Source organism: Mus musculus, chromosome X (assembly GCF_000001635.26).
Source record: "Mus musculus strain C57BL/6J chromosome X, GRCm38.p6 C57BL/6J".
Classification (NCBI taxonomy): domain Eukaryota; kingdom Metazoa; phylum Chordata; class Mammalia; order Rodentia; family Muridae; genus Mus; species Mus musculus.
The window spans coordinates 150,974,029-151,000,276 of NC_000086.7; the positions used below are offsets into that span (position 1 = coordinate 150,974,029).

General features: G+C 43.3%; 1 protein-coding gene across 3 annotated transcripts in view; it reads right to left on the reverse strand.

Moving 5' to 3' along the window:
• Nucleotides 1-9,104: 9,104 nt before the first annotated feature.
• The window catches only part of Gnl3l (guanine nucleotide binding protein-like 3 (nucleolar)-like), a 34,190-nt gene continuing 17,046 nt past the window's right edge, over nt 9,105-26,248 (reverse strand). For 2 of the 3 annotated variants that reach the window (NM_198110.2, NM_001168600.1), the window contains exons 8-16: nt 25,669-25,775; nt 23,158-23,302; nt 20,983-21,070; nt 20,220-20,394; nt 19,983-20,125; nt 19,621-19,757; nt 17,108-17,235; nt 13,811-14,033; nt 9,105-12,158 (exon numbers count right to left, since the gene is read on the reverse strand). In NM_198110.2, the coding sequence (NP_932778.1) occupies nt 12,076-12,158; nt 13,811-14,033; nt 17,108-17,235; nt 19,621-19,757; nt 19,983-20,125; nt 20,220-20,394; nt 20,983-21,070; nt 23,158-23,302; nt 25,669-25,775 (1,229 nt within the window). In that variant the 3' untranslated portion in view covers nt 9,105-12,075. The remainder of the gene's footprint in view (nt 12,159-13,810; nt 14,034-17,107; nt 17,236-19,620; nt 19,758-19,982; nt 20,126-20,219; nt 20,395-20,982; nt 21,071-23,157; nt 23,303-25,668; nt 25,776-26,248) is intronic. The other variant, XM_006528805.4, reaches the window with a different exon arrangement.

Below are 26,248 nucleotides of genomic sequence, written 5' to 3' on the forward strand. Positions count from 1 at the left end.
ACAAAGCCTGCCAAAATTTCATTGGATGGTCTTGTTGCCTGTACTCTTCCTCTAGTAAGGGTAAATCTGCCCCAATCCTGTTTTCCAGGAATTCCAGTAGCACCAACAGTGTCACTTTTTGCATGTTACAGATGCTACCTTGTGTACACACCAAGGATCCATGCTATCATCACAGAGCATTCTTGTGTTCTGGATCTTTGATATCTACTAAGTTGGGCTTTTTTTTAAGATTTATTTATTTATTATATGTAAGTACACTGTTACTATCTTCAGACACACCAGAAGAGGGCATCAGATCCCAATACAGATGGTTGTGAGCCACCATGTGGTTGCTGGGAATTGAACTCAGGACCTATAGAAGAGCAGCCAGTGCTCTTAACCACTGAGCCATCTCTCTAGCCCTTTCTACTAACTTTTATCATAGCCTCATAGATTGACCCTTTTCTGGCACACTCAAACCTCTTCCACATCATGGTCCCTTTCAATCAGTTCAGAAGCAATTAGGTGTCTGTGCCCAAAAACTCCTAACAGCAGTAGGGTGACCTCTAAGAAGGGATGGGGGACTACGAGTTGGACAGACTCCCTGGTAGGCAGACAGATAGGGAGCATGGCCATGGCTAGGAAACAAAGGTGGTGAGCTTCCAACATGGCTGGCTCCCTGACCACCCTCCTGACCTGAGAAAAAAGCCTGACAGCTTAAAATAAAGGCCTTGTGGGCTTTCCCTCCTGCTAGTTCCCAAACTGATGGACTGACTCAACAAGTTCAAGGCCAGATCAGGACATGTTTACACAGCACTTGGGTCAATCAGCCATCCTGTCTTTCTTCAAACTGAGCAACTCTAAATTAGGGAAGAAAGACCCTTCAGAGGCTTTTTTAAAAAGCCAATCCAAGGAGGAGTTTGACTTCCCAAGACAACCACCACCTCTCTCTCTCTCTCTCTCTCTCTCTCTCTCTCTCTCTCTCTCTCTCTCTCTCTCACACACACACACACACACACACACACACACACACTGACAACAGTCTTTTCTCTGTGTGCCTATATGTGTTTCCTCGTCCCTAATAAAAAGCTTTTCTTGACTGCTTGGGGAAAATATACCGTCTCAAAACAAGAATGTTGTATGTTATAGTGGTAGTGGTACTTGTGGTGAAATCCAAGCCACTGAACATGCTAAGCAAGTGTGCTAGTACTGACCGACACGCCCAGCCCTCATCTTGTTGTGGTTTGTTTTTAATTTTATTTCACATGTATTAGTATTTTGCCTGCATGTAGGTATATGTACCATGTGCATGCCTGACATCCTCAAAGGATGTTTTAGATCCCCTGAAACTGGAGTTACATATGGATGATTGTGAGCTACCATTGTAGCTACTGGGAATCAAACCTGGTCCTCTGCAAGTGACAAGTGATCTTAGCCACAGTGCCATCTCTCCACCCAGCCCTCATTTTATGTTACATTTATTAAAATTCCATCATTTGAAATGTGTGTGTGTGTGTGTGTGTGTGTGTGTGTGCGCGCGCATGTAACTGCTGTAAAAGAAACCAGACATCTATGACTCAGGGAACATTGTGGAAGAGGGGGCAAAGGTTGTAAGAGCCAGGAATAGACATGAGTGCATACACAAGACTGGAACAAGAGCCATATAATTACATAGGCCAACACTAAAGGGAGAAAAATCTCAATGGGTTCCATCCCTATACAAAGAACTACAGACAATGAATGACTACTGAAAGAGGGAGAATTAGCCTTTCCCAATGAGCCCCTTAATTCGTTATCCGATGCAAATCATTCACACAAACAAAAACACATTCAATGGGCTCTCTCTCTGTTTCTCTCTCTGCCTCCGAGAGAAAACCTGCTGAATATATATTTTCACATATACAGATATACACACACATATACATGTATATGTGTGTGTGTGTATGTGTGTGTGTGTGTGTATGTATGTATGTATACCACAAATATAATCAAGGAAAAAGAAGCCATCGAATTGAGAGAATACGCAGGAGGGGTCTGAGACTCTGGACAAAGGAAAGGAGGGGAAAGTAGTGTAATATTATTTAAACTAAAAACACTTTAAAGGTTAAAAAATAATTTTTATCTAGAGAATATGCTTAGTTACAAAAGACAGCATAGTCATCAAAGTCACCTTTAAATATGTACCTTTGGAATTGTACTGACTTTTGTATCATTTTTACTTTTATTAACAAAAATATTTTCTTTATTTTCACTACAAAAAGAATCAGTACACAAGAAGAAAACTTTCAAATAAAATAAAAAAAAAGTGTGGTGTTGGGTGTGGTGGTGTATGCCTGTCATCCCAGCACTTGGGAAGCAGAGGCAGATGGATCTTTGTGAGTTTGAGGTGAACCTGGTCTATAGAGTGAGTTCCAGGACAGTCGGGACTACACAGAGAAACTCTGTCTCAAAAAAACCAAACACAAAAATGAGTGCATTATCTTGATTGAGTTGTTGTGCCTCAGTTTCCCCCTCTGAGACAGTGGCACCTTTGTGACATCCTAAGGTTGTGGTGGCAACTACATGTTAAGAAACTACATGTTGTGGAAACAGTAAACGCTGTGCTGTGTGTTTTCAGTGTCTGGAAAGGGAGGACATAAAGGACCCAAGTTAGAAATCCTGGGGACACAGACTGGTTGGAGTTGGAGGGTAATAAAAGTAGGCTTTCTCAAGTAAGGCCAAAGGGATGTGGAATGAGTAAAACAGAAAAGAAGACTATGGCTTAGGAACAGCTCAGAGAAAGCCATAGAGGTGACTAATATGGGTTTGTCAGGGGCAAACTTGGTGGCTATAAAATGAGGCCCATGCTTCTGTAACACTCTCTTTGAAACCCATACCTCTTATCAAAGTATAAAGGAACACAAGACTAGGAATATCACAGGGACCTGGTTGTCCCTCCTAAAGGACAGGAAGGAATCATCTGTATACTACTAGATCCTAAAGAGGAAAGAAGACATCGATGGAGATTGGGGAAAGCTGAAAAGGCTGGAATGCCACGACTACTGATCATCCTCTCTTTCTTCTGACTCCTGCTGGGGACCTTACACAAGGAATAGGATATGTATGGAGCACATGGGACCCCTACTATCTTTGCAACCTTTCTATACATCTAACGTTTTTTCCAAATAAAATATAAAACAGTATTTTATGGGCCAGATCTCCATGGCCAGCCAGCCTAACCTAATTGGTGAGTCCTAGTGAAAGATCCTGTCTAGAAAAACAGCTCTTTTCGATATTATCTTGGACAAATGTCATCTGTAATTTCCTACCAGACCTTAGACTCATTGTACTCTGTGTCACTGTGTGTGACATCACTGGGTTGCTATGGACACAGATCACTCACTTTCCTGTGGAAGTGGAAAAGGGGCAAAAAACAGGCAGGATGCTGTATCCCAGACAAAAGGCGGCAGCTGGAGATGAGTGTTCTCTTATACAGTGTGAGACTGCACCCGTCTTTGTGGCCTATTCAGCCTTCTGGACCAGTTGCACACAATCCACCATCTTTGCACAAGAAATCAGGAGGCAGACTGATGGACAGGAAGGTTTCTCAAGGACTGACACAGTTGAGCCTGTGTCCATGTGGAGAAGATAGCTTTGACCTTGGGCCTTAAAAAGGCAACTATCAAAATCAAATGCATTTGTTTAGTGTTATTTCTACCCAAACCTGAAATTCCTAGTAAGATTTTAAAGAAATTAGCCCAGAAACTTAGGATACCCAAGATATAAGATACAATTTGCTAAACGCATGAAACTCAAGAAGAACGAAGACCAAAGTGTGGACACTTTGCCCCTTCTTAGAATTGGGAACAAAACACCCATGGAAGGAGTTACAGAGACAAAATTTGGAGCTGTGACGAAAGGATGGACCATCTAGTGATTGCCATATCCGGGAATCCATCCCATAATCAGCTTCCAAACACTAACACCATTGCATACACTAGCAAGATTTTGCTGAAAGGACCCAGATAGAGCTGTCTCTTGTGAGACTATGCCGGGGCCTAGCAAACACAGAAGTGGATGCTCACAGTCAGCTATTGGATGGATCACAGGGCCCCCAATGGAGGAGCTAGAGAAAGTACCCAAGGAGCTAAAGGGATCTGCAACCCTATAGGTGGAACAACATTATGAACTAACCAGTACCCCGGAGCTCTTGACTCTAGCTGCATATGTATCAAAAGATGGCCTAGTCGGCCATCACTGCAAAGAGAGGCCCATTGGACTTGCAAACTTTATATGCCCCAGTACAGGGGAATGCCAGGGCCAAAAAGGGGGAGTGGGTGGGTAGGGGAGTGGGGAGGTGGGTATGGGGGACTTCTGGGATAGCATTGGAAATGTAAGTGAGGAAAATACCTAATAAAAATTTAAAAAAAAGAAGCTTCCAAAGAGTATATTACAATGCTGAGAAATGGGATGCCCATAGAATCCTCAAAAACTCCAATATATTTCCAGCAATCTAGAATGTTCCATGCTACCCAGGACTGTGCTCATACATAGGGCTGTGCACACTAATGAACAATGAGGGTACCATAACCCCATATGTGACTGAAACCAGAGAAATAGAACTTGGGACAGACCTGTGAGCTGCATTGCAAGGAGAAAGATGTGCCTCAACAAAAGATGGGCATGCTTCGAAACGACAGTTACTGGTTCTGGACACTTAAGGAAACATATGGGCAGCCATTAGCTGACCACTTTGCTCACCAAGAAGAACCTTCAGTGGCCACACATGACAAATGATGAGTTCACAACATTAGTTTAAAAGCCAGGTGGTGGTGGCAGCAGCACATGCCTTTAACCCCAGCACTTGGGAGGCAGAGACAGGTGGATCCGAGTTTAAGGCCAGCCTAGGCAGCCAAAGCTATACAGCTCTCACAGTGATTGTGACAGCAAGAACAAGACCTGCTCAAGCTTAAGCTAGATCAAATCCCAGAGTGGAGAGGTAGAGGTAGTCACAAAATCCTACCACTAGCCAGACGTGGTGGTACACGCCTTTAATCCCAGCACTTGGGAAGCAGAGGCAGGCGGATTTCTGAGTTTGAGGCCAGCCTGGTCTACAGAATGAGTTCCAGGACAGCCAGGGCTACACAGAGAAACCCTGTCTCGAAAAACCAAAAATAAATAAATAAATAAAATAAAATAAAAGGGTTCCATCCCATAATCAGCTTCCAAACGCTGACACCATGTCATATACTAGCAAGATTTTGCTGAAAGGACCCAGATATAGCTGTCTCTTGTGAGACTATGCCGGGGCCTAGCAAACACAGAAGTGGATGCTCACAGTCAGCTATTGGATGGATCACAGGGCCCCCAATGGAGGAGCTAGAGAAAGTACCCAAGGAACTAAAGGGATCTGCAACCCTATAGGTAGAACAACACTATGAACTAACCAGTACCCCGGAGCTCTTGACTCTAGCTGCATATATATCAAAAGATGGCCTAGTCGGCCATCACTGGAAAGAGAGGCCCATTGGACACACAAACTTTATATGCCCCAGTACAGGGCAACGCCAGGGCCAAAAAGTGGGAGTGGGTGGGTAGGGGAGTGGGTGGGAGGGTATGGGGGACTTTTGGGATAGCATTGGAAATGTAAGTGAGGAAAATACCTAATAAAAAGTATTTAAAAAATCCTACCACTCGCTGAAGAGCCATTAATAGCATTGAAGAGCATGTGATAGCTGCCAGGAGAGTCAGTTTTCTTTATGTAACCCCTGGTTAAGTTGGCCACATGCTAGAGCAAGCCCTGATCCCAAGACTCCTGAGACCAACTGGATACACAAACTGGACTCAAGAAAGAAAAAAGGAGAGAGGAAATTTCAAAATTGGGTAGGAAGGGATGGGAGGGTGGTCATAGGGAGATTTGGGGAAGGGGAGATGAAAATGTTCAATATACATTGCATAGAAAGACGGCTCAGAAGAGCACTGGCTACACTTCCAGAAGACCCAGGTTTGATTCCCAACACCCACATGGTGACTTACCATCTGGAACCTCAGTTCCAGGGAACCTGAAACCCTCTTCTGGTCTCCACAGGCACCAAGCACACAAGGAGTACACAAACATACAGGCAGGCAAAATACCCATACTCGTAAAATAATATAAAGTAAATTTAATAATTATAATAGCATAGGAGTTGGATGCCTTAGCCATTAAGACCACTTGCTGCTCTCTCAGGGGACCATAGTTCAGTTCCAAGATCAAATATGATGGTTTACAACCAACCATAATTTCAGGGGATCCAACATCCTCTTCTGACCTCCATGGGCAGTAGACACCACACACAAATGGGGTATTCATACATGCAGGCAAGCAGGGAAAACACTCATACACCTAAAAATAAAAAAAAACACTTTTAAAAACATTTATCATAATAATATTAAAAATCAATGTAAAAGAGAAAGTAGCAGGTAAGAAAGGGAAAAGAAAAAATACAAACGCAAATAAATGGACAGATATCCTTGTTCAGGTAGCATGGAAATTAGTATTGTTGTTCATACTAACCAAAGTAATCTATAAGTTCAATGTAATTACTACCAAAATCCTAGGGGAAAAAAAGATAGTCCTTAATAAATAAAGCAATCCTAAGAAGAACAAAGCTGGAAGGATCACACTTGCTTTCTAGTGATAGAATTTCTAATTCTATCACAAGTCTAATAAAAACTAGGTCTAGATCCATGTACCTAGACCCATTTTGAACAAAAGTGCAAAGAACAAACAATGAGGAAAAGACCATTTCTTTAAAAAATAGTAACTCTTGTTCAAGAAATGAGCTGGCCTGGATCTGCTCAGTTTGCCTAGCAAGCCTTTCACACGCCTTTCAAGTTTCAGCTCAAAAGCTCACTCCTAGAAACCTTTTCCTTGCCAAATTAGGCCTTCGTATCCCAGGCTACAAAGACTGCAGAAGTCTCTGCTGTAGCAACAACCATACTGGTGTTTTCACTGTAGACCAAGAACTTCCTGGGGGCACGAAATTTGTCTTTTCATCTTGGTATAACATGCCTAACTCTGTGCTGGGAATGTACTCCATGCCCAGGAAGTTTCTGTTGAAGAAAAAGAAGTAAACCTGGCCAAGTGTATTAATAGCTATAATGAAGAGATGCCAAATCAAAATCACAATAGGATATCACATATTTGGATGGATACTCTAAAAAAGGTAAGAGAAGCCAGACATAGTGGCACACCCTTGCGATCCAAGTACTCAAGAGGCAGAGGTAGGATTCTCAGAAGTTTAAGACCAGCCTGGGCTACATAGAAAGACTCTTGTCTCAAAAACCAAGGGGAAAAAACTGTCAAAAGACAAGTTTTAGAGAGGATACAGTGAAAAAGAAACTCATTTTCAAAGTTTCAAAGAAACTTGTCTCCCAAGTGCTGAGATTAGAATTTTTATCTATTACACTTCAAATGCTGAAAACTCTATAGCACCTTAGGAAGGACATTATAAGCTGGGTATGGTAGCATATGCATGCCTTTAATCCCATGTTAGTGCCACAGTGGAAATGGGTTAGCAAAGACACACAGACAAATGGGAGAGAATAAAGGAGCCAGAAATAAACCCATACACCTACAGCTACCTACTCTTTGACAAAGCTGTTAAAATATACACTGGAAAAAAGTTCTTCAGAACATGGTACTGATGACAGCCTGTAGAAGAATGAAACGTGATCCATCTCTTTCACCCTGCAGAAAAATCAGTTTAAAGTCAGACCTGAAACTGAAACTGCTGGCAAAACATGGGGGGAGGGGAACACTTAAGGTACACACAGACAAGGACTTTCTGGAAATGACTCCTAGAGAACAGGAAGTAACTCCCCAACACTGACAGATGGGATTGTACAAAATTAAAAAGTTTCTGCACAGCAAAGGAAACCATGAGCAGAGACAGCCCACAGAATGACTATCTTTGCCAAGTATACATCCAACAGTGCATGTATGAAATTCTCAAAAAAAAATGAAAACATTTTTTAAAAAAAACAGCAATTGGCAATATATTTTTAATGTTCATCATCCTTAGCCAACAGGGGAAGCAGCCCCTTAAAACTGCTTTGAGAATCTATCTTCTCCCAGTAAGAATGGCCATCATCAGGAAAATGAAGGACAATAAATGCTGGTGAGGATGTGGGGAAGAAACCATTAGGAACTGCTTTTGGGAAATGAAACCGGTGTAACCGCCAAGGAAAGCAGTATGGAGAGTCCTCAGAAAGTTAAAAGTCCAATTACTGGGGCTGGAGAGGCAGCTCAATAGTTATAAACATCTGCTGCTCTTCCAGAGGACCTGAGTTTTGTTTCCTGGCACCTATATTACCAAAACTGTAACCCCAGCTCCAAGGAATTTGATGTGTTCTGGCTTTACAGGCACACCCCCCACACGTATATAGACCTTTAAAAAGTACAACTAGCAGGGGCTGGAGAGATGGCTCAGTGGTTAAGAGCACCAACTGCTCTTTCAGAGGTCCTGAGTTCAAATCCCAGCAACCACATGGTGGCTCACAACCATCTAATGGGATCTGATGCCCTCTTCTGGTGTGTCTTAAGACTGACACAGTGTACGCATGTAGATAGATAGATAGATAGATAGATAGATAGATAGATAGATAGATAGATAGATGGATAGATGAAAGAAAGAAGGAGAGGGAGGGAGGGAGGGAGGGAGGGAGGGAGGGAGGGAGGGAGGGAGGGAGGGAAGCAACCATCATACAAAACAACAATACTAATTCTGGATCTATGCTTGAAGGAATCCAAGTAAGGAGAGCACAGGGGGAGCTGCACATTCATGTTTGTCGCTATATTGTTTACAAAAGACAAGCTGATGACCAGCCAAGATATCCATCAACAGGTGGATAATGTGTGTGTGTGTGTGGCTCACAACCAACCATCTATAATTTCACTCCATGGGATCTGACACCTTTTCTGGCCTCTGTGGACAGGAAGCCATGTACATGATACACAGACACACATGCAGGCAAAATAATATTCTAATGTGCATCAAGAGAACAAAGAAGTTCAGCAGTTGCTTAGATTGTTAGTCATATGCTTACCATATATTGCAGCAATCCAACTCTAGGTAGTAATGCCAAAGAAATGAAAACAGTCTCACACAAGGATTTTTAGCAGCTTTATTTATAACTTCCTCCTCAACTGTAAAGAATGTAATCCAACTTAGGGTTGAATAAGCAATAAGACATCCACACAATAGCATATGAAACAGAAATCAAACTATTGATACATCCAGTGATATGGATCTCAAGTCTATAATTTATAACACATTAATCTCAAAAGTTACATACTATTAAATTCCACTTACAACTCTTTTCAAAAGACAAGCCATAAAGTGAAAGCACAAGTCCGTGACTGTCAGGGAGAGAACAAGGTTTGACTATAAATTACCAGGAATGGTAAAGGAGAGGCTAATAGAACTCTTCTGTCCTGTATTAATGATTACTCGGCTTTATCCATTTATCCGAGCTTATACAACTGCATCTAACTTCAATGTAAGATCTAAAAGGAAAAAGCTAAAAGCTTAATGCCATAAAATAAGCCCCCGTGTGACTTACGACACTTATATTAAGGAACAGGAAAGAGGTCTGTGCCTGCTAGGATTTGAGGATGGGGGCAGGACTATACTACAAGAGGACACAATAAGTTTGGGGAAATGCCACAAAATTCTCTTATCTTGATTATGATGGCAGGCCACCCCTGTTAAAAGGTGTCTAAATAACCGGGCGTGGTGGCGCACGCCTTTAATCCCAGCACTTGGGAGGCAGAGGCAGGCGGATTTCTGAGTTCGAGGCCAGCCTGGTGAGTTCCAGGACAGCCAGGATTACACAGAGAAACCCTGTCTCGGAAAAAAAAAAAAAAAAAAAAGGTGTCTAAACTTACAGAACCATAGAACCATGAAGGATGAGATTTATTGTATAAAAATGATTTTTAAGGGGAGAGTAAAGACCCAAGAAATTGTTTTAAGAACAAAGAAATATCCAGGCATGAAAGCAAACACCTGCAATCCCAGCACTTGGAAAGCTAATGGGGGGGGGGCCTAAAAAGTTCAGGACCACACTGGGTTATATGGGGGAAACTCTCTCTCTGTGCGTGCGTGCGCATGCTACCCCCAACCTTGAGATACATTAGAGTTAGAATATCTAAAGTCCCACATTATTTTGTTTCGCCCTGAGACTGCCTCTTACTCTGCAGCCCAGGCTGGACTCAGCTTCAGACATCTTCCTGCTTCAGCATTCTTAGTGCTTGGAGCACTGGTGTGAGCCACCCACCTGGTTTTAGTTCTATTTTATTTTGACATGATTATGTTCCCAAGAATCTAGATACTTTTATTTCTAATATATTATTGTCTAGCAAAACTTAAGATGAGATCAGTGAATTAAGTTGGACATCATTTAAAGAGACTTAGAAAGCATAGTTTTTCAATAAATACTACCATTTTTTAAAAAACAGAGCCGGGCGGTGGTGGCGCACGCCTTTAATCCCAGCACTTGGGAGGCAGAGGTAGGCGGATTTCTGAGTTCGAGGCCAGCCTGGTCTACAAAGTGAGTTCCAGGACAGCCAAGACTATACAGAGAAACCCTGTCTCGAAAAACCCAAAAAATAAATAAATAAATAAAAATAAAAAACAGAGTAGAGAAAATATATTTTAAATATATGACAACAGAAAATACCAGAGTGGTGTGCCCTTGTTGAAAAGGCAAAATAATGCAAACCAAAAGGCTAGCATAAGGTTTAAATTAGACTCAAGTTTGACATCTAGCACACCACCACTTACTGTTGACATGAGCACATTCTGTCGGCTTTCTGAGCCTTACCCCTTCCTGATACGGATATAGTGAAAGTTAAAGGTGGTAACTGTTTCTCATTGTTTAGTAGTTTGTGCTCAGCCCCTAACCGTCCAGAAAACAGGTACGGTCTACATTTCCTGAACATCCTGCAGCCAATGGCTTTCCAACTTACTATGATAGGTATACCCTTTCTAGAATCGTCATCCTCTACACTATCCCCAGACACTTCCAGAGACAGGAGACTCACACTATCCTTCTCTACTCCTACACTACCCAGATGAGGAGCTAGCTATTGATTTGGAAAATACACAGGCAAGAGCCTTGGCACTGAGATCTTGTAGGGTGATAAAAATGAAAAGGATCACCCATCCAGGGACAACCGCCACCTCCCCCGCCACTGCTACCAGGTTTCTCAGCAGTCTAGCCTTTAGGACATTTACCTGTCCAAAAGGTTAACCCTTATCAGCCTAACTCACAGGGTACGACACAGGAATTTAGAGTCCAAGGTACATTGTCAGCACTTGGACTCTGCTTATTTGCTTTTTAAATAATTACAAATTCTTTTTGTTGTTTTATTGTTCACTTTTCGAGACGGAGTTTCTCTATGCAGCCCTGGCTATCCTGGAACTTGCTCGGTAGACCAGGCTGGCCTGAAACTCACGAGATTCATCTGCCTCTGCCTCCAGAGTGCTAGGATTAAAGGTGTATGCCCAGCTGGACTCTGCTTATTTGTTTTGGGCTGTTTTGTTGAGAAAGGGTCTTGCCAGATAGTTCAGGCTGGCCCATAACTTACAGTCCTCCTAGCTCCAGTCTCCCAAGTGTCAGGGTTATAGATATGTTGCCACCATGCCAAGAGTCTGCTGATTTTATTTACCTTAGAAAACACAGTGGGAGCTGGGAATGGTGGCAAAAGCCTGTAATCCCAGTACTTGGGAGGTTGAGTAAGCAGACTCCCCAATGATAATGATGGATGGTAATGATGGTAATACTACAGCTTGGTAATAGAATGGTTGTCTAACATTTGTGAGAACCTATTATGTTCAATCCCTGGCACCACAAAACAAACACAAGGTCATTTTCAAAGACAGGAAGGATTAAGTAGAGGGTAGTAGGGTTTGGCAGCTCCAGACCTTTGATAAGAATGGAGGGCACGGCAGCAGAAGATACATGACATGGAGGTGTTCTCCTATTAAGTACATCAGGGAGAATGGAAAGGCATCTGGACTCTCCCATCGCACGGGAAGCAGTACTTGCAGTATGAGGGGGAAGGTCAGCTGCTCAGTCACCTGCACAGTCATCGGAGTTGCCAGAGAGGTCAAGCATGGACATCATGGAGTCAGACAACTTAGTGGCGATTTTATCTGTAGAGGGAGAAATACAGGCAATCTCTGGGTAGCTGCCTTAGCCAACAGGCCTGCCACACGTAAATAAAATCACTAACTTGGCCCATACCAACCTCCAAATCGGCTCAGTTACACGTCTAATCATTCAACAAAACAGGCCATTACACCTGTCAACCTCACAAGGAGATCCATTCACCTATAAGTGATCACCCCAGCATAGTTTCTTTCTCATGATTTCAGACTCGAAGGATTCCAAGTATTTTTGTGTCTTCTGAGTACTAAAATAATAATTTCCTTCTATTGTGTGAACTTAGCATTCCTCCATTACCCCTACCCACCCCCAAACAATCACTCATAGCAATGGAGTGCACACTAGTACTAGCTTTGAACTTGAGTGCTTACCACTCACAGTCTCATCCTCAAGATACACTTGTTCCTCGGGGTTCCCTGAGACTTCTCCAGACTTCTCCCTCTTCTGATCAGCCCTATCTCCAAGCTGGGCTAAGCTTCCTAGAAGTGCTTATTGTGTGTGTGACCTCACGGTGACTGTTCTACACTGCCACTGTTTGTTTTGTCTCCTCTATACTCTCTAACAAGACTTGGAGTTTAAGGGCAAGTCGCCCTTGGATTCCCAGGACTCACTGTAGAGCCAGAACAAGATAGCTATAAAATATGGCGTAGCAAAAAAAAAAAAAAAAAAAGATGACAGAGTCAATCAACACTACTTACATTTTTATACATAGTGTATATATGTATGCATATATACATTTTATACATAGGCTACATAGTGAGACCCTTTCTTTAAAAAATTATTTTATGTCTATGTATGTCTGCCTGAGAGTATGTATGTGAAGCACATGCTAAGTGCCTTCAGAGGTCAAAAGAGTTGGATGCCCTAGAACTCCAGTTACAGACACTTGTGAGTCATGTGTGGGTACTAGGAACCAAATCTGGGTTCTCTGGAAGAGCAACAAGTGCTCTTAACAATGGAGCCATCTTTCCAGCCCCTAAGAGACGCAATTTCTTCCAAATGTTTTTTATTTCCACTTAACTGAATCTGTAGTACAGAAGCCACAGATATGGAGGTTACTGTAAGTAACCTGAAAACCTGTACATGTCAACTACACAAAAGACTGCCATTAATACAAAGAGACAATTCATATAGTGATGTGAAAATATTCCTATGATACAGAATGGAGAAATTATGAGACAAAAACTGTATGCTCAGTGACAAGCATTTGTGTGGAAAAGAAACATATGACTTCTCCATGTATCTGTCTAAAGAAGGGCAAGAAATTAACCAGCTGCCTATGACAAGAAGCCTTAAGAGATTATATTGTGAGTCCTCTGAGTTTTAGAAGCACTGCCTATTTATAGAGTACAAATGATAATATAACAGACAGAGAGTTCCCAAGATATGGGAGCATGATACACAGACAAGGTCAGTGGTTCTACAAGTGTAGGCTCCAAAGATCAGCCTTGACAAACCCTTCAGGTGACACTGATGCAAGCTAAAATTTTGAGAACCACTTGCCAGTTCGTGAGTTTCCAAACCCCATCTCTCCAACTCTTCCATGGAGATAGACATATGGAAATGCTTATTCAAAAGTCCCTAGTCCTAGCCCTCATCAGACATTTTCCAGAGCACAGGAATGGTCAAGTACCCCTACCTGAACGCTTCTGCAATTTTTTCTTATTCTTCAAGGCAGATGCCAGAGCCTGGCCTTGCTGAAGTGGGTCTGTCTCCAGGATCCTCTGCAACATCGGGCGGCGGTCCACAGAACTGACCTCTACTACACGGTTATTTTGGGGGCAATGGTGGTCCACATTGCGTTTAGGCCACCCCATCTGATTACGGTTTGGTTTGGTACAATACCCAGTGAGATTTCCAATCTGGAAAGAAAAAGAATAATGATGAGGTCTGGATCTCCAAACACTCCTACAGAGAAACCTAATATAGGGATGGGTAAGAAGAAATCTGGAGCCAATTATGGCTCCACCATATTCTAACTAATGCTTAGTGGGCCCATTAGCCTCAATTTGTTCATCTGTCCAACAAGGTGACTAATGGGTAGCTTGCAAAACTTTCTGTTGTTTTTTTTTTCCAAGACAGTTTCTCTGTTTAACAGCCCTGGCTGTGCTGGAACTCACTCTGTAGACCAGACTGGCCTTGAACTCACAGGAATAAACCTGCCTCTGCCTCTCAAGTGCTGGGAAGGCTTTAAGGTGTATGCCACCACCACCTTGGCTACAAGACTTTGATAAAGGAAAGGAAGCAGTGATGGTTTACACCTGTAATCTTTGCAGTCAAAGGCTGAGGCAGGACTGCTATAAGCATAAGGCCAGCCTGGACTAGATGGATGAGTTCTAGGTTAGATTGGGCTACAGAGACTGTCTCAAAAAAAAAGAGAGAGAGAAATATTTACTTGATTAGTGACAACTAATCCTTTGTTGAAGTAACCCTTGTAAGGCCTTACTCAGGTAGTACTTTTAACACCCACTTTGGACCCAGCTATATGGGAAAAACCTGGGAACAAAGAAATGTTAGACTTACTTCCACCTTCAGTAAATAACTAGGCTAAGCCTAACCAAAGCATGCTGACTACCCATCAGGGCAGTATGAAGGATATCTGTGTGCTGGGCACATGTTAGTAGTAAAAGCAAATATTAACAGAGCATTTACTATGTATCATGTACCAATCTAACATGTAAATATGGAAGTACACAGTCACATAAACATGATTCAGGCAACAATGGGTCACATATGTGCTGGTGGCCTGCCATGAGCATCTTAGTTTATGGTAGTACACTCTATGGTATTTCCACAATGAAGATTCTGTCAAGGTAGCATACACATATATAGTATTCCTTGGGAGTTGTGTAATGGGGAGGTCTGCTGAGGGCCCTGGATAGAATCTGGAACTTGTAGCACAAAAGGGGAGACTACTGTCAGTTTCTAAGAAACATACTATGTCCAGGGGCTTATGGCTCAGTGAAAAATATTTGTGAAGGAAGCCTTAAATCGACAGGTTTGTAGATGTTTTTCTTTAGGCATGGAAACTTCTAGCCCTACATGAAGATGGGAAGAGTGTGGTCCCCGACATTATACACGTTCACACCTTACCTTCTACAGCATACTCATTAGAGGGAAATTTCCTCCCTGGCCAACCTGAACCCGAATGACTAGTCTCACTGGCAGGACAACAAGAGATGTTTCTTAACTATTTCCAGATATTATGTCACCATAAAAAAAATTAGAGGTCTTGAAGTAATCACTAAACAAATTTGTAAGTGAAATAAGTAAAGTACAGAACAATGGGGAAAGCCTCCTCTATTTTAACTAAAATAGTTACTTGGGGCTGTATGTGGCTCAGTGGTAAAGGGCTTGCCTAGTATATAAGAGACCCTGGGTTCATTCCCCAGCACTGACAAAAAATTTATCTCAGTCTGGCATAGAGTGACGCACATCTTAAATCCCAGCACTTGGGAGGCAGTGATGGGTAGATAGATCTCTGTGAGTTCAAGGCCAGCCTGGTCTACAGAGTGAGTTCCAGAACAACCAGGGCTATACAGAAAGACCCTGCCTCAAATTTTATAAAAAAGGCTATCTCAAACTAGTGTGTGTGTGTGTGTGTGTGTGTGTAAATAAACACTACAAGATAGGTCTGAAAGGACATCCCAAAGTCTGATAATAGTGACTGTCTCCAAAGAGGGAACAGAGTGAATGGGGGACAGAAATCAAAGACTTACTTTTCATTGTGCAGCCTTCAATCCATTCTCAATTTTAACTAATAAGCATATATTGCCTAGTTAAAAATTTCAATATGTAAAACTAGGGAGGAGATTTGACCCAGAAATGAAAACAGGCAACCATCAATGCTTTCTTGTTGCCTTAAGGGCCAAGGTCAAACTTAAGGCAAGCTATGCTCAGATGCCAGATTCATCTTTTTCAACCTCTACTCCAGTCACCTAATAGCACAAGCAATTCACTCCAAACACCATCTCTTTGAGCCCTGTTATGAGCCCAGAGAACTCAGCCTTCAAGATGGAGATTAAGGGTTCTCTGACCAACTAACAAGTAGTACATTTTAGGGCACTTAAATACAGGCTCTTCCCCTATTACTGCCCACCCATAATCACTCCTTCTATGTGTTTGAAATGAAAACTTTGGAGGAGCAGAGATGGGCGACTAAGAAAAAAAAAAGATACTAGAAAAACCAAGAGTGGCCCAACCATGGAGGAGCACGCCTTTAATCCCAGCACTTGAGAAGCAGAGAGGGAGGTGGATCTCTGTGCATCTGAGACCAGATTGGTCTACATCAGAGCTGTTACACAGAGAAACCCTGTCTTGAAAAAGAAAATAACAACAAAACAGAGTTATATGATGCTCTGAAGGTGTTGTATAGCAAGCCATGGAAAGGTGTTTAAGCAGGGGAACTAACAGGTTCAGACTAGAACCATAGAATAGCCAGGCATGATGATGTACACCTGTCATCTCAGCACTGAGGAGTTGGGAGGCAGGAGGATCAGGTGTTCAAAGCCAGTCATGACTACATGAGATCCTGTCTCAAACAGCAACAAAAGAAACCATGGAGCATATGTCCTGGTAAGTTGAGGCCTGAAAGCATACACTAGGATTACAGGAATCATAACAGATTTTGACCATGTCTCAAGAAATATGGTAAGGAATAGCCATAGATTTGGTGACTAGCAATGTATGTATGTGATTCTGTATACTAGTCAACGGAAGGAGTCATCTGCTACCAGGGCTGGGAAAGCTTGCTTGAAAGAGCTCCTTAGACACGTCACTGTCTAGCCCAAAACACACCAGGTCAAACATCTACAAGTCCATAGAAAGTATGTGAGGGACTCACACCTCACCACCCCAGGGGAGATATGCAGAAGGAACTGACTCCTTCCCAGAACGCTGTGCATGAGACAGCTGCCATGAAGATGTGCAGAAATACCTTATACACGGTGCTTCTATTTTCAATAGCATCTGCTATTTTCACCAGTGGAGAATGGAGCCACCTGACCTCCATTTCTTGTGGGTCCATGTCACCCAACAGCTCATCGGATTCTCCCACAGCTAAGCCTGTAAGACAAACATCACTGTTAGAATCCTGGCTCCCCCTTGCTGGCAGCCTTCAGGCTAGGTCTCAGCAGAAAGGACATGAGGGTGCCACCAGTGTTGTGGGGGTAGGTGAGGTTGTTTCTGCCTAGAGGCTACATAACAAATATTTAAAAGCATGCTTAGTAAATCCAGGTGGTGCGTACCTGTAATCTAAGGACTCAGGAGGGTAAAACAGGAGGATCATGTGTTCAAGACCAGCCTGGGCTATATATAGTGAGAGACCCTGTCTCAAAATAAAAACAGAACAACGGCATGATTATAGAACCCTTGCCTGCTGGAAGTTAGCCTTAAAGCTTCAGCTTGCTCATGTGAGAAATGGGAATTCCATAACTCTTATTTAGAGGATTAAGAGAAAACCAAGCAGAAGGCATCTACTGTACTCTGGCTCAAATGTGATGAAGACAGCCATGAGTATTCCTTCCTAGAACCAGCCTCTGTCCTCTTGCCCCTTGCCTAGAAGTAGCTCCAGTGCAATATTCAGCCATCCCTATCGCTTTAGTGCCACACCACCCTCAGACCTCACCTCTACCAACCTTATCCTACCTACTTTACTGAATGCCTTAACTCCTGCTCACTCTTCAAGATGCCACACTAGGACCAACTCCTTCAAATACTTTTTACCTATAACCTCTTCCCCACCCTTGACTTCTCCCTACAGTGATGACACTCTTCTTGCCCTTAAAAATCCAGGCTCAAGCATCACCATTAAAACATAATTTTAAGTCCCTCTCAACTGTCTACTTGACAGAATCAGAAATTAAAATTCAGCAAGCAGGCTGACTTGACTCAAGCCACACATGGAATAAACTAGAAGGCAGGCAAGTCTTCTTGTCCTCATTTGTAATCCAGGACTTCAGAGCACCCACAGAAGGAAATGACTGGCCTTTAGCAGAAAATAGGACTGCAGGTCAAACAATGCTTTCTCAACTATTCCCTAATGTGTGGCCAGAGAGTCCTGGACAGAGTAGAGAATGAAGTAGGAACTACAGGCACAGACCAGGACTACAAATAGTAGTGTCTAAGAGCAGAAACCTGTTCACCAGTTTTGGAAAGTCACTCCTCCATATCCCCCAGATAGCATCTACAGAGCACTGATGTACTATATGCCAGGCTCTATAGTTCTATATGCTTTACTGTTTTTTAGTGCTGAGGGTCGAACCAGGGCCTTGTGAATACTAAGCACGAGCTGTATCCCTGGGCTATACCCCTTGCCCTCGTTTACAAATTAGGTAAATCTACACAATACCCTTCTGGAATGGGTGCTACTGTTCTTGTTTTACAAATGGTATCACAGAGAGAGTGAAGTGAACAGACTTGCTCAATATCATACAACAAATGAGGAAGAAAACTTAAATTTATTTAAATTCCTGTAGTCCACACTTATAACCACCTCACTACTCTGCTGAGGAATTTAAAACAACAGAACAGGAGAGCTACCATCAGAGCCCTTCAGATGACTCTTTTGACACAGGGTCTCACTATGAAGCTCTGTCAAGCTTGGAACTCATAGAGAACACCTGCTTCTGCCTCTCAGGTAGTGGGATTAAAAGGTATGTTCCACCACCCCCAGTAAACATAATCTTTTTTCACTAGAATATCTTACTAGCCAATAGAGGTAGAAAACAAAATCTAAGCAAGCTGAGAAGACCGTAGCGAAGCCAGATACAGCGGCACAGACCAGTACTCAGAAGCCTGATGAGAGAGAATTATCTCAAGTTCAAAGTCAGCCTGGGCTATACAGTGAGCACTAAGTCAGTTAAAGCTACATAGGAGTGCTATGACAGCATGCACAAGGCTCTGGGTTTAATCCTCAACATCCTTTTTTCAAGCCTAGGGCAACAGGAGGGAGGAGAATAGGAAGAAGGACCATTTAGGTGTTTAACTCAGTTGTTTGGCTGCAATTACAGGCCCATGTAAACATACACAGCCATTTTTGAGCCTTTAATCCCAGCATTTGGGAGGCAGAGGTAGTTTATGGTCAGCCTGGTCTACATAATGAGTTACAGGCCAGCCAAGAATTACATAGTGAGACTGTGTCTTAAAAACATCCAGCCCCCTCCCCACCACACACAAGAGCTTTTTAAAAGAATGTTTCCACCCAAAAGAAATGAAGCCTCACTTTCAGAGAACCTAAAGGGTCTATAGTTAGTCAGCCAATCTACCAAAAGTTCACCACAAACACCACCCTTACCCATACCCTCACAGCCCAAACTAGAATTTTCTACCTTGCAGGACAATAAATCTTAATCCCAAGTAGCCCCAGGGAAGGGGAGATCAAATGTGTGCTCTGACATTAAGTCTGGGCTCTATGAGGAAAACACAGGTACCCCACCCATCCACACTTACATTCCATGGTGTCTTCATTGGCGTGCTCAGTATCTTCTATATCAAAGACCTCAGTCATCTCCTTAACAATCTCAGCACTGAGATGGGTGGGCAGAGTGTGAGTGGGCGGTGGTAGTGTATAGAAGCTGATCTTCCCACTGTATTGGGAGATAAGGAGGGGTCGCTAGTGATGTCACTAAGAACAAATAACCCACCAAAAGAGGACGCAGGACAAGAAAGTCCAGAAAACAGCGTCTCAACAATGTGTTGAACTGCTGAATAACCACTAGGCACAGAATGTTGATTCCCAACCTTCGATCCAGGAAGTCAGGCTGTCCTACTGGCATCAATAAATACCACCTCCTGCTCAAGCCCTTCCTCACCTCACCCAGTCAGCCAGCACAGCTTTGGCAGCCTGTTCCTGACTATATACACCTCCCTTCTTCTTCTTTCCCAAGCGATGGGCCACTGCAGTCAGAAAGTGCTCAGTCGTCTGGAATCCAGATACACCATAGTAGCTGGAAATCTAACAAAATTAAGAAGAAAACCCATGAGAAGGAATGAAGGACCAGTGAAGTAGTAGGATGGGGCATGCATCCACTGAGGACCCTGCTCTATACCTCCTCCAGGTTGCAGCGCTGAAGGATGGTCTCCACCGGGGTCACAGGGTCTGCCAGCTTCTGCACATGGATGCAATTACGCAGGATGGTGCCCACCTCTGAATTGGGTCCTGGGACAATGCCTGGTGCATCCAGAAGCCTGATAAACTTGTCTAGGTAGACCTCCTGCATGAATCTAGAGGGAAAAACAAGGCCCAGCTGTACGTGATATTGAGTCACAAATGTTGGGTCTTGTGGGAAGGTGGTGGAGGGAGATCAAAGAAGAGAGGGAAGGGTATATAAGTCTTAGGTGAAGTGCAAAGATTTAGGGCCAGGGCCCGGCGTGGTGGTGCACGCCTTTAATCCCGGCGCTCGGGAGGCAGAGGCAGGTGGATTTCTGAGTTCGAGGCCAGCCTGGTCTACAAAGTGAGTTCCAGGACAGCCAGAGCTATAGAGAAACCCTGTCTCGAAAAACCAAAAAAAAAAAAAAAAAAAAAAGATGTCGGGCCAGGGAGGGAGATCTGAGGTGCTATAGACCCAAGGCTAATTCTAAAATTTACTCTCTTATACTGGGGACTTAACTGCAGGATCTCAGACAAGTTTCTGATTCTCTTCATCTAAGCAACAGAGCTATTTGTAGTTGTTAGGAAGGACCCAGCAAGGCAGCAAGCCTGGGATGAGCCAGGTAAATGAGGACTATTAGTAGGGGCTGATGAAGGCACGTGAACTAGGATGGAATGGTAATGTCAAGGATTTTTGAAGCGGGGGAGTGAGCAGATCTTACTTTGTGACACCAGGAACAGCTCCCACACTACAAGCACGGCTGCGCTTCAGGCTATTGATCAGACTGCTCTTCCCCACATTGGGAAGGCCTGCAAAGTAGGAGCAGAATACTCAGGGCAAAAAGTACTCACAGGAATTCAGGCCGGCCTGTTTAAGAACAGGCCTGGCACAGTCAGTAACCAGGCCATGGATGAGCCTAAGTACACTCCTGTCTTCCCACCCCAGACCCTGGCCAAGCCTCTAAGGGTCTTTCTAGTTCTCTCTTTTGTCAGCATTCTAGGCACACATGGCCCTCTCTCTAGATGTGCAGTCCACCTCCCACCACAACCAGCCTAGAGGGGTGCACCACATACGGCCTCACAGATATGACCTAACAGAAGGTGGATATCAAGTGTTGAAACAGGCCCACCTGTTCGAACTTGTAATTCCCCTGGGAGAAGGGACTACTCACCAGAGCCCCCCTCTCTGCACAGCTGTTTTTGCCTGTGGAATCTTTGTATCTGAGCGAGCACCTGTGCACCACTTTCAGTCTGGGGCTGTCTTTGTGAGTTTCTGCCTCACTGGATATCATTCTCACTGTCCTCTATGGGTACTGAAATTTACCAGTATGCACTACTCTCTTCCATGTGTGCTCAGGTACAGGTGTGGTAGGTACTTGGAAGTCTATGCATCTCTATGTGTCTCCTGGTCCTTTTCATTTCAAATGTGACTACTTTTTCCTTGTGTTGGACCTCTCACAGCTGTTTCTCAGGGTATCTAGAATGTTCTTTCTCATTCTGGACACTATCTTTTCTGATTCTCTCCACCTCGTCCATTCCACTTCTGACCACATGGCCACTCCGTTCCTTCTCTCTGGAGTGTGTCTATTGATGTATCCCCATTCATGTTTCATTATGCCTTGTCTTGTGTGCCTCCCTAACTATGTCTTTAATTCTCACTATACAAACACTTCACCTCATCACAGGTATGTCTGCCTCTGCGTGATTCCAGGTTGAATCAGAGAGTTACAGTGGGTCTGGGCACATGTGGGATCCCTGTGGCTTCATTTGCTTTGGGGCAGCAGAGACAGTGTTGAGTGTGGCAGAACTTAGGCTGCATGTTTTGCCTCCGAGTCTGTCTGTGCCTGCAGATGTGTCCCTTAGGGACCTGTACATGACACCATGCACGGGCATTTATATGTTCTTCAGGATCTGTATGTGTATGTAGACATATGTTGTATATCCCTGTGTCTATATCTATCTCTTTCATTCAAACTGTCTACATTCCTGCATGTTCTTTTGTTGGACGTGCATATCTACCCAAGTACATATCCCAAGTGTCTCTTCTTCACCAAACCCTCTACATGTGTCTGTACATGTGTCTTTACCTATCTCCTGTTGTTTTTAACACTGGGGACTAAACCCAGGGTCTCACGAATACTAGGGAAGTCCTCCACCACTGAGCAACACTCCCAGCTTTAACTTTTTTATGAAACAAGGTCGCATTAAGTTCCCTAAGGCGGGCCTTGAACTCAAACTTTCAACCTTCTAAAGCAGCTAACACACAGGTCTGGATCAGCAAGCCTGGCCACAAAATAGTTTTTAATGTCCCTTTTAGCATTTCTTTGGGGTAATAGCTTCTTCATTCTCTTTATAACTGCAACTTAAATTTGTCCTTTTCATTATCTACCAACTTCAGAATCTGGCCTCCTTGTTCTTTTTCTGTTGTCTATTCCAAAGTGTGGCATATAGCTAGAGTCTGTAGAGTTCTCTTCAGTATCTCAGGCTGAGACACTTTCCCTCTTTGATGATCTTTCCCTGCCCCTCAATTTTCCCATTCTCTTTCATCTCCTTCTACAGTATTTGGGTTTCAGAAAGACGGAGGCTTAAGCCTCAGCTCCTCCTTGTTTCCTTTTGTAGATCTCACTGTTCTGTCTCACTGTCTACAAGAGGCGGGTGAATCACACTTCCCTCCCACAGCTGACAGCCTGTAGTGTTTGGTACCAAGCATTTGGCTCTAACAGCGTTGAATCTGAATATGCCTTCCCATGTCCCACTAGCCAAATGGCAAATGCAAAACCACTCCAGAACTCTTCCCATCTTCCCCAAAGAAGCCTCACAAAATTCCAAACCCTTTCCCTCAATGAAGTCACTAGCCAAAAGAGCCTGGGCCCTGTGCCTAATTTACCCAGTCTTACCTACAACACCCACACGAATGTGGCCACGCACTTCCCCCAGGCGACAATAGTTCCCCAGGACCCTCATGAGATTTTCGGCTCCAAAGCAGGCTCTGCTTTTCAAAAGCGACTCAGAGGCCTGGTCCACTGGAACTTTACAACGAGTCTGAAAATGAAGAATATTACAAAAATGTGCATCAAGGAAGAGATGGAATTTGAGCCTAAATTTCCAACCTGCAGTGGAATATTCTGGGATTGCTAAACTTGGTTGCTTATCCCACTGAGTCCTTCCCAGCACTTCTTGGTTTCCAGTTGCTGTTGTCTGTATGTCTCCAACTTCCTCTGTCCCTGCTTCTAACTCAACATGCATGGCTTTTGACTCCCACAGCAGAGACAGAAATCCCAGCTTGAGGCAACACAGATTTCATTACTATCTCTCTCACTCATAGGCCTATGAGGAAAAGTCTAGCTTCCTTCCTGGGCCCCTGGTGTCTCATATGCACAAAAGGGAAGCCTGGCCTCTCTGCCTCTGCTGGATGAAAGGGTTCCAGGCCCAAAGCTGATCTTCCCTTGACCCTCACACAGGACAAGGCCATCCAGACTTCCCTACTTTTACTTTTGATGGTGGGAGAGCAGGGAGCCACAAGATTGTAAATGGGACACCTTATATTGGCAAGATTCTAGGAAAAGAGGTTCTCTTCACATACCCATCAACCCAAGTGGGAGGAGGGTTAATTGGCATTGCTGTCATAAAGAATAATTTGTCAGTGTCTAAGAAAATATCAAAAGCATAAGTCCAATATATAACCCAGCCACACCATTGGCCAGTACTTAACCCACATTAACACTTGTCCACATCCCAAGGAGATACATGCAAGTGGATTAATAAAAAAAAATACTACTTAAATAACAATGAAAATTGAAGAATAGGGTCTTGATGGTAGGGTGTCAGAGCAAGATGCTCTGAGCTCCCTACCCAACACTGTAAAAAAAAGAATAATGCAAAACTGAAAAGCTTGGCCCCCAGTAACCAATTTACCTTTCCAGAAACAACCAATGCTACAATAATACCTTAATGTTTTACAAGTATTTCTATATTGATATCAATAGGAAGTACTATGCCTTGTTTGGAGCTTTGTTTTGTATTTCTTTGTTTTTTAAGACAAGGTTTCTTTGTGACTCTCCTGGAACTTGCTTTATTTATTTACTTAAACTGTGATTGTGGCATACACCTTTAATCCCAGTACTCAGGATGCAGAGAAGAAAGATCTTTAACTTCAAGGCCAGCCTGGTCCAGCGAGTTCCAGGACAGCCAAGGCAACACAAGGAAACCCTGCCTCAGAAAAACAAAACAAAACAGAAAAGATTTATTTATGTTTATGTTTATGAGCATTTTGCATGTATGTATGTCTGTGTGCCACATGCATGCCTATTATCTGGAGAGGTCAAAAGAACTGAAGTTACAGATGGTTGTAAGCACCATGTGGATGCTGGGTACTGAACCTGGGTCCCCCAGAAGAACAGAAAGAACTCTCAGCCACTGAGCTGTCATCTCTCCAACCTCCTATGCCTTGTTTTAAAGAAGGGGGAAAACAGTTATTTTTTGAAGAGTTAAGAAGTAGTTAACTCGGGCCCCCAATGGAGGAGCTAGAGAAAGTACCCAAGGAGCTGAGGGGGTCTGCAACCCTATAGGAGGAACAACAATATGAACTAACCAGTACCCCCAGAGCTCATGTCTCTAGCTGCATGTGTAGCAGAAGATGGCCTAGTCGGCCATCACTGGTGTGATGGTTTGTATATCCTTGGACCAGGGAGTGGCATCATCTGAAGGTGTGGTCTTGTTGGAATAGGTATGACCTAGTTGGAATGGGTGTGTCACTGTGGGTGTGGGTATAAGATCCCCACCCTAGTTGCCTGGAAGTCAGTCTTCCACTAGCAGCCTTTGGATGAAGACATAGAACTCTCAGCTCCTCCTGCACCATGCCTGCCTGGATACTGCCATGCTCCCACCTTGATGATAATGGACTGAACCTCTGAACCTGTCAGCCAGCCCCAATTAAATGTTGTTTTTTATAAGACTTGCCTTGGTCATGGTGTCTGTTCACAGCAGTAAAACCCTAACTAAGACAACTGGGAAGAGAGGACCCTTGGTCTTGCAAACTTTATACACCTCAGTACAGGGGAACGCCAGGGCCAAGAAGTGGAAGTGGGGGGGTTATGGGGGACTTTTGGGTGAGCATTTGAAATGTAAATGAAGAAAATACCTAATTAAAAATATATGCAGAAAAAAATAAGTAGTTAACTCTATTTTCCAGATCTCCTGTAGATAGCATGTATTAGTACATCCTCACAAGTGGAAAAAAAACATGCTTTCTGAAGGGCAATAATACAGGAAGAAGTTGAAATAAAAATTAACAAGTCACCCACTAGAGAAAATAACTCAAAGTTGGAAGCCCAATCCAAATCTTAACACGTATAACCATGGCCCCAAACCACAATGAAAGAGGCTAGACCACCTAACTCAAAGCTTACCAAGTTTTTGACCTGATGATGCTGGGTGCTGGCCTTGAAAGCCACAGTTGGCAGTTCATTGAGAAGGTATTCCAGCCACTTTTCCACAATCTCCTTGGGAACGAGATCTTGGAAAAATAGGGACAGCCACAACTTGTAAGATCATTACTTTGATGGCTTCTCTCAAGCCACACACCCATGTCTAGGTCTACCTCCTACTAACGGATTTCTCATCTTTTCCTAACTGACCCTGCCTAGTGCCCAGGATGGAGTTACAAAGGACAATTTGATCCACGGACCCAGTTGGCCGTCCCTAAGGTTTATTTTCTTCAAGAAAATAAGTAAAGAAGCTACCTCATTCCATGCAAAGGTGTACAAATATTTCATTCCCAATCATTCTGTGTCAGACTAAGTGTCAAAGAAAAGCCATCACCCAGAATGGCTATGATTTGTGGCAAGTGGATTATACACCAAGCTCTGTATTAATTCTCATAACAAAGCTATGAGACTGAGATGTCCAGGACCCTCTTTACTGTTTGAGAAATAGAAGTTCTTGTGACTGGTATGACCTGTCTGATATCCCAAAAAAAAAAAATAGCAA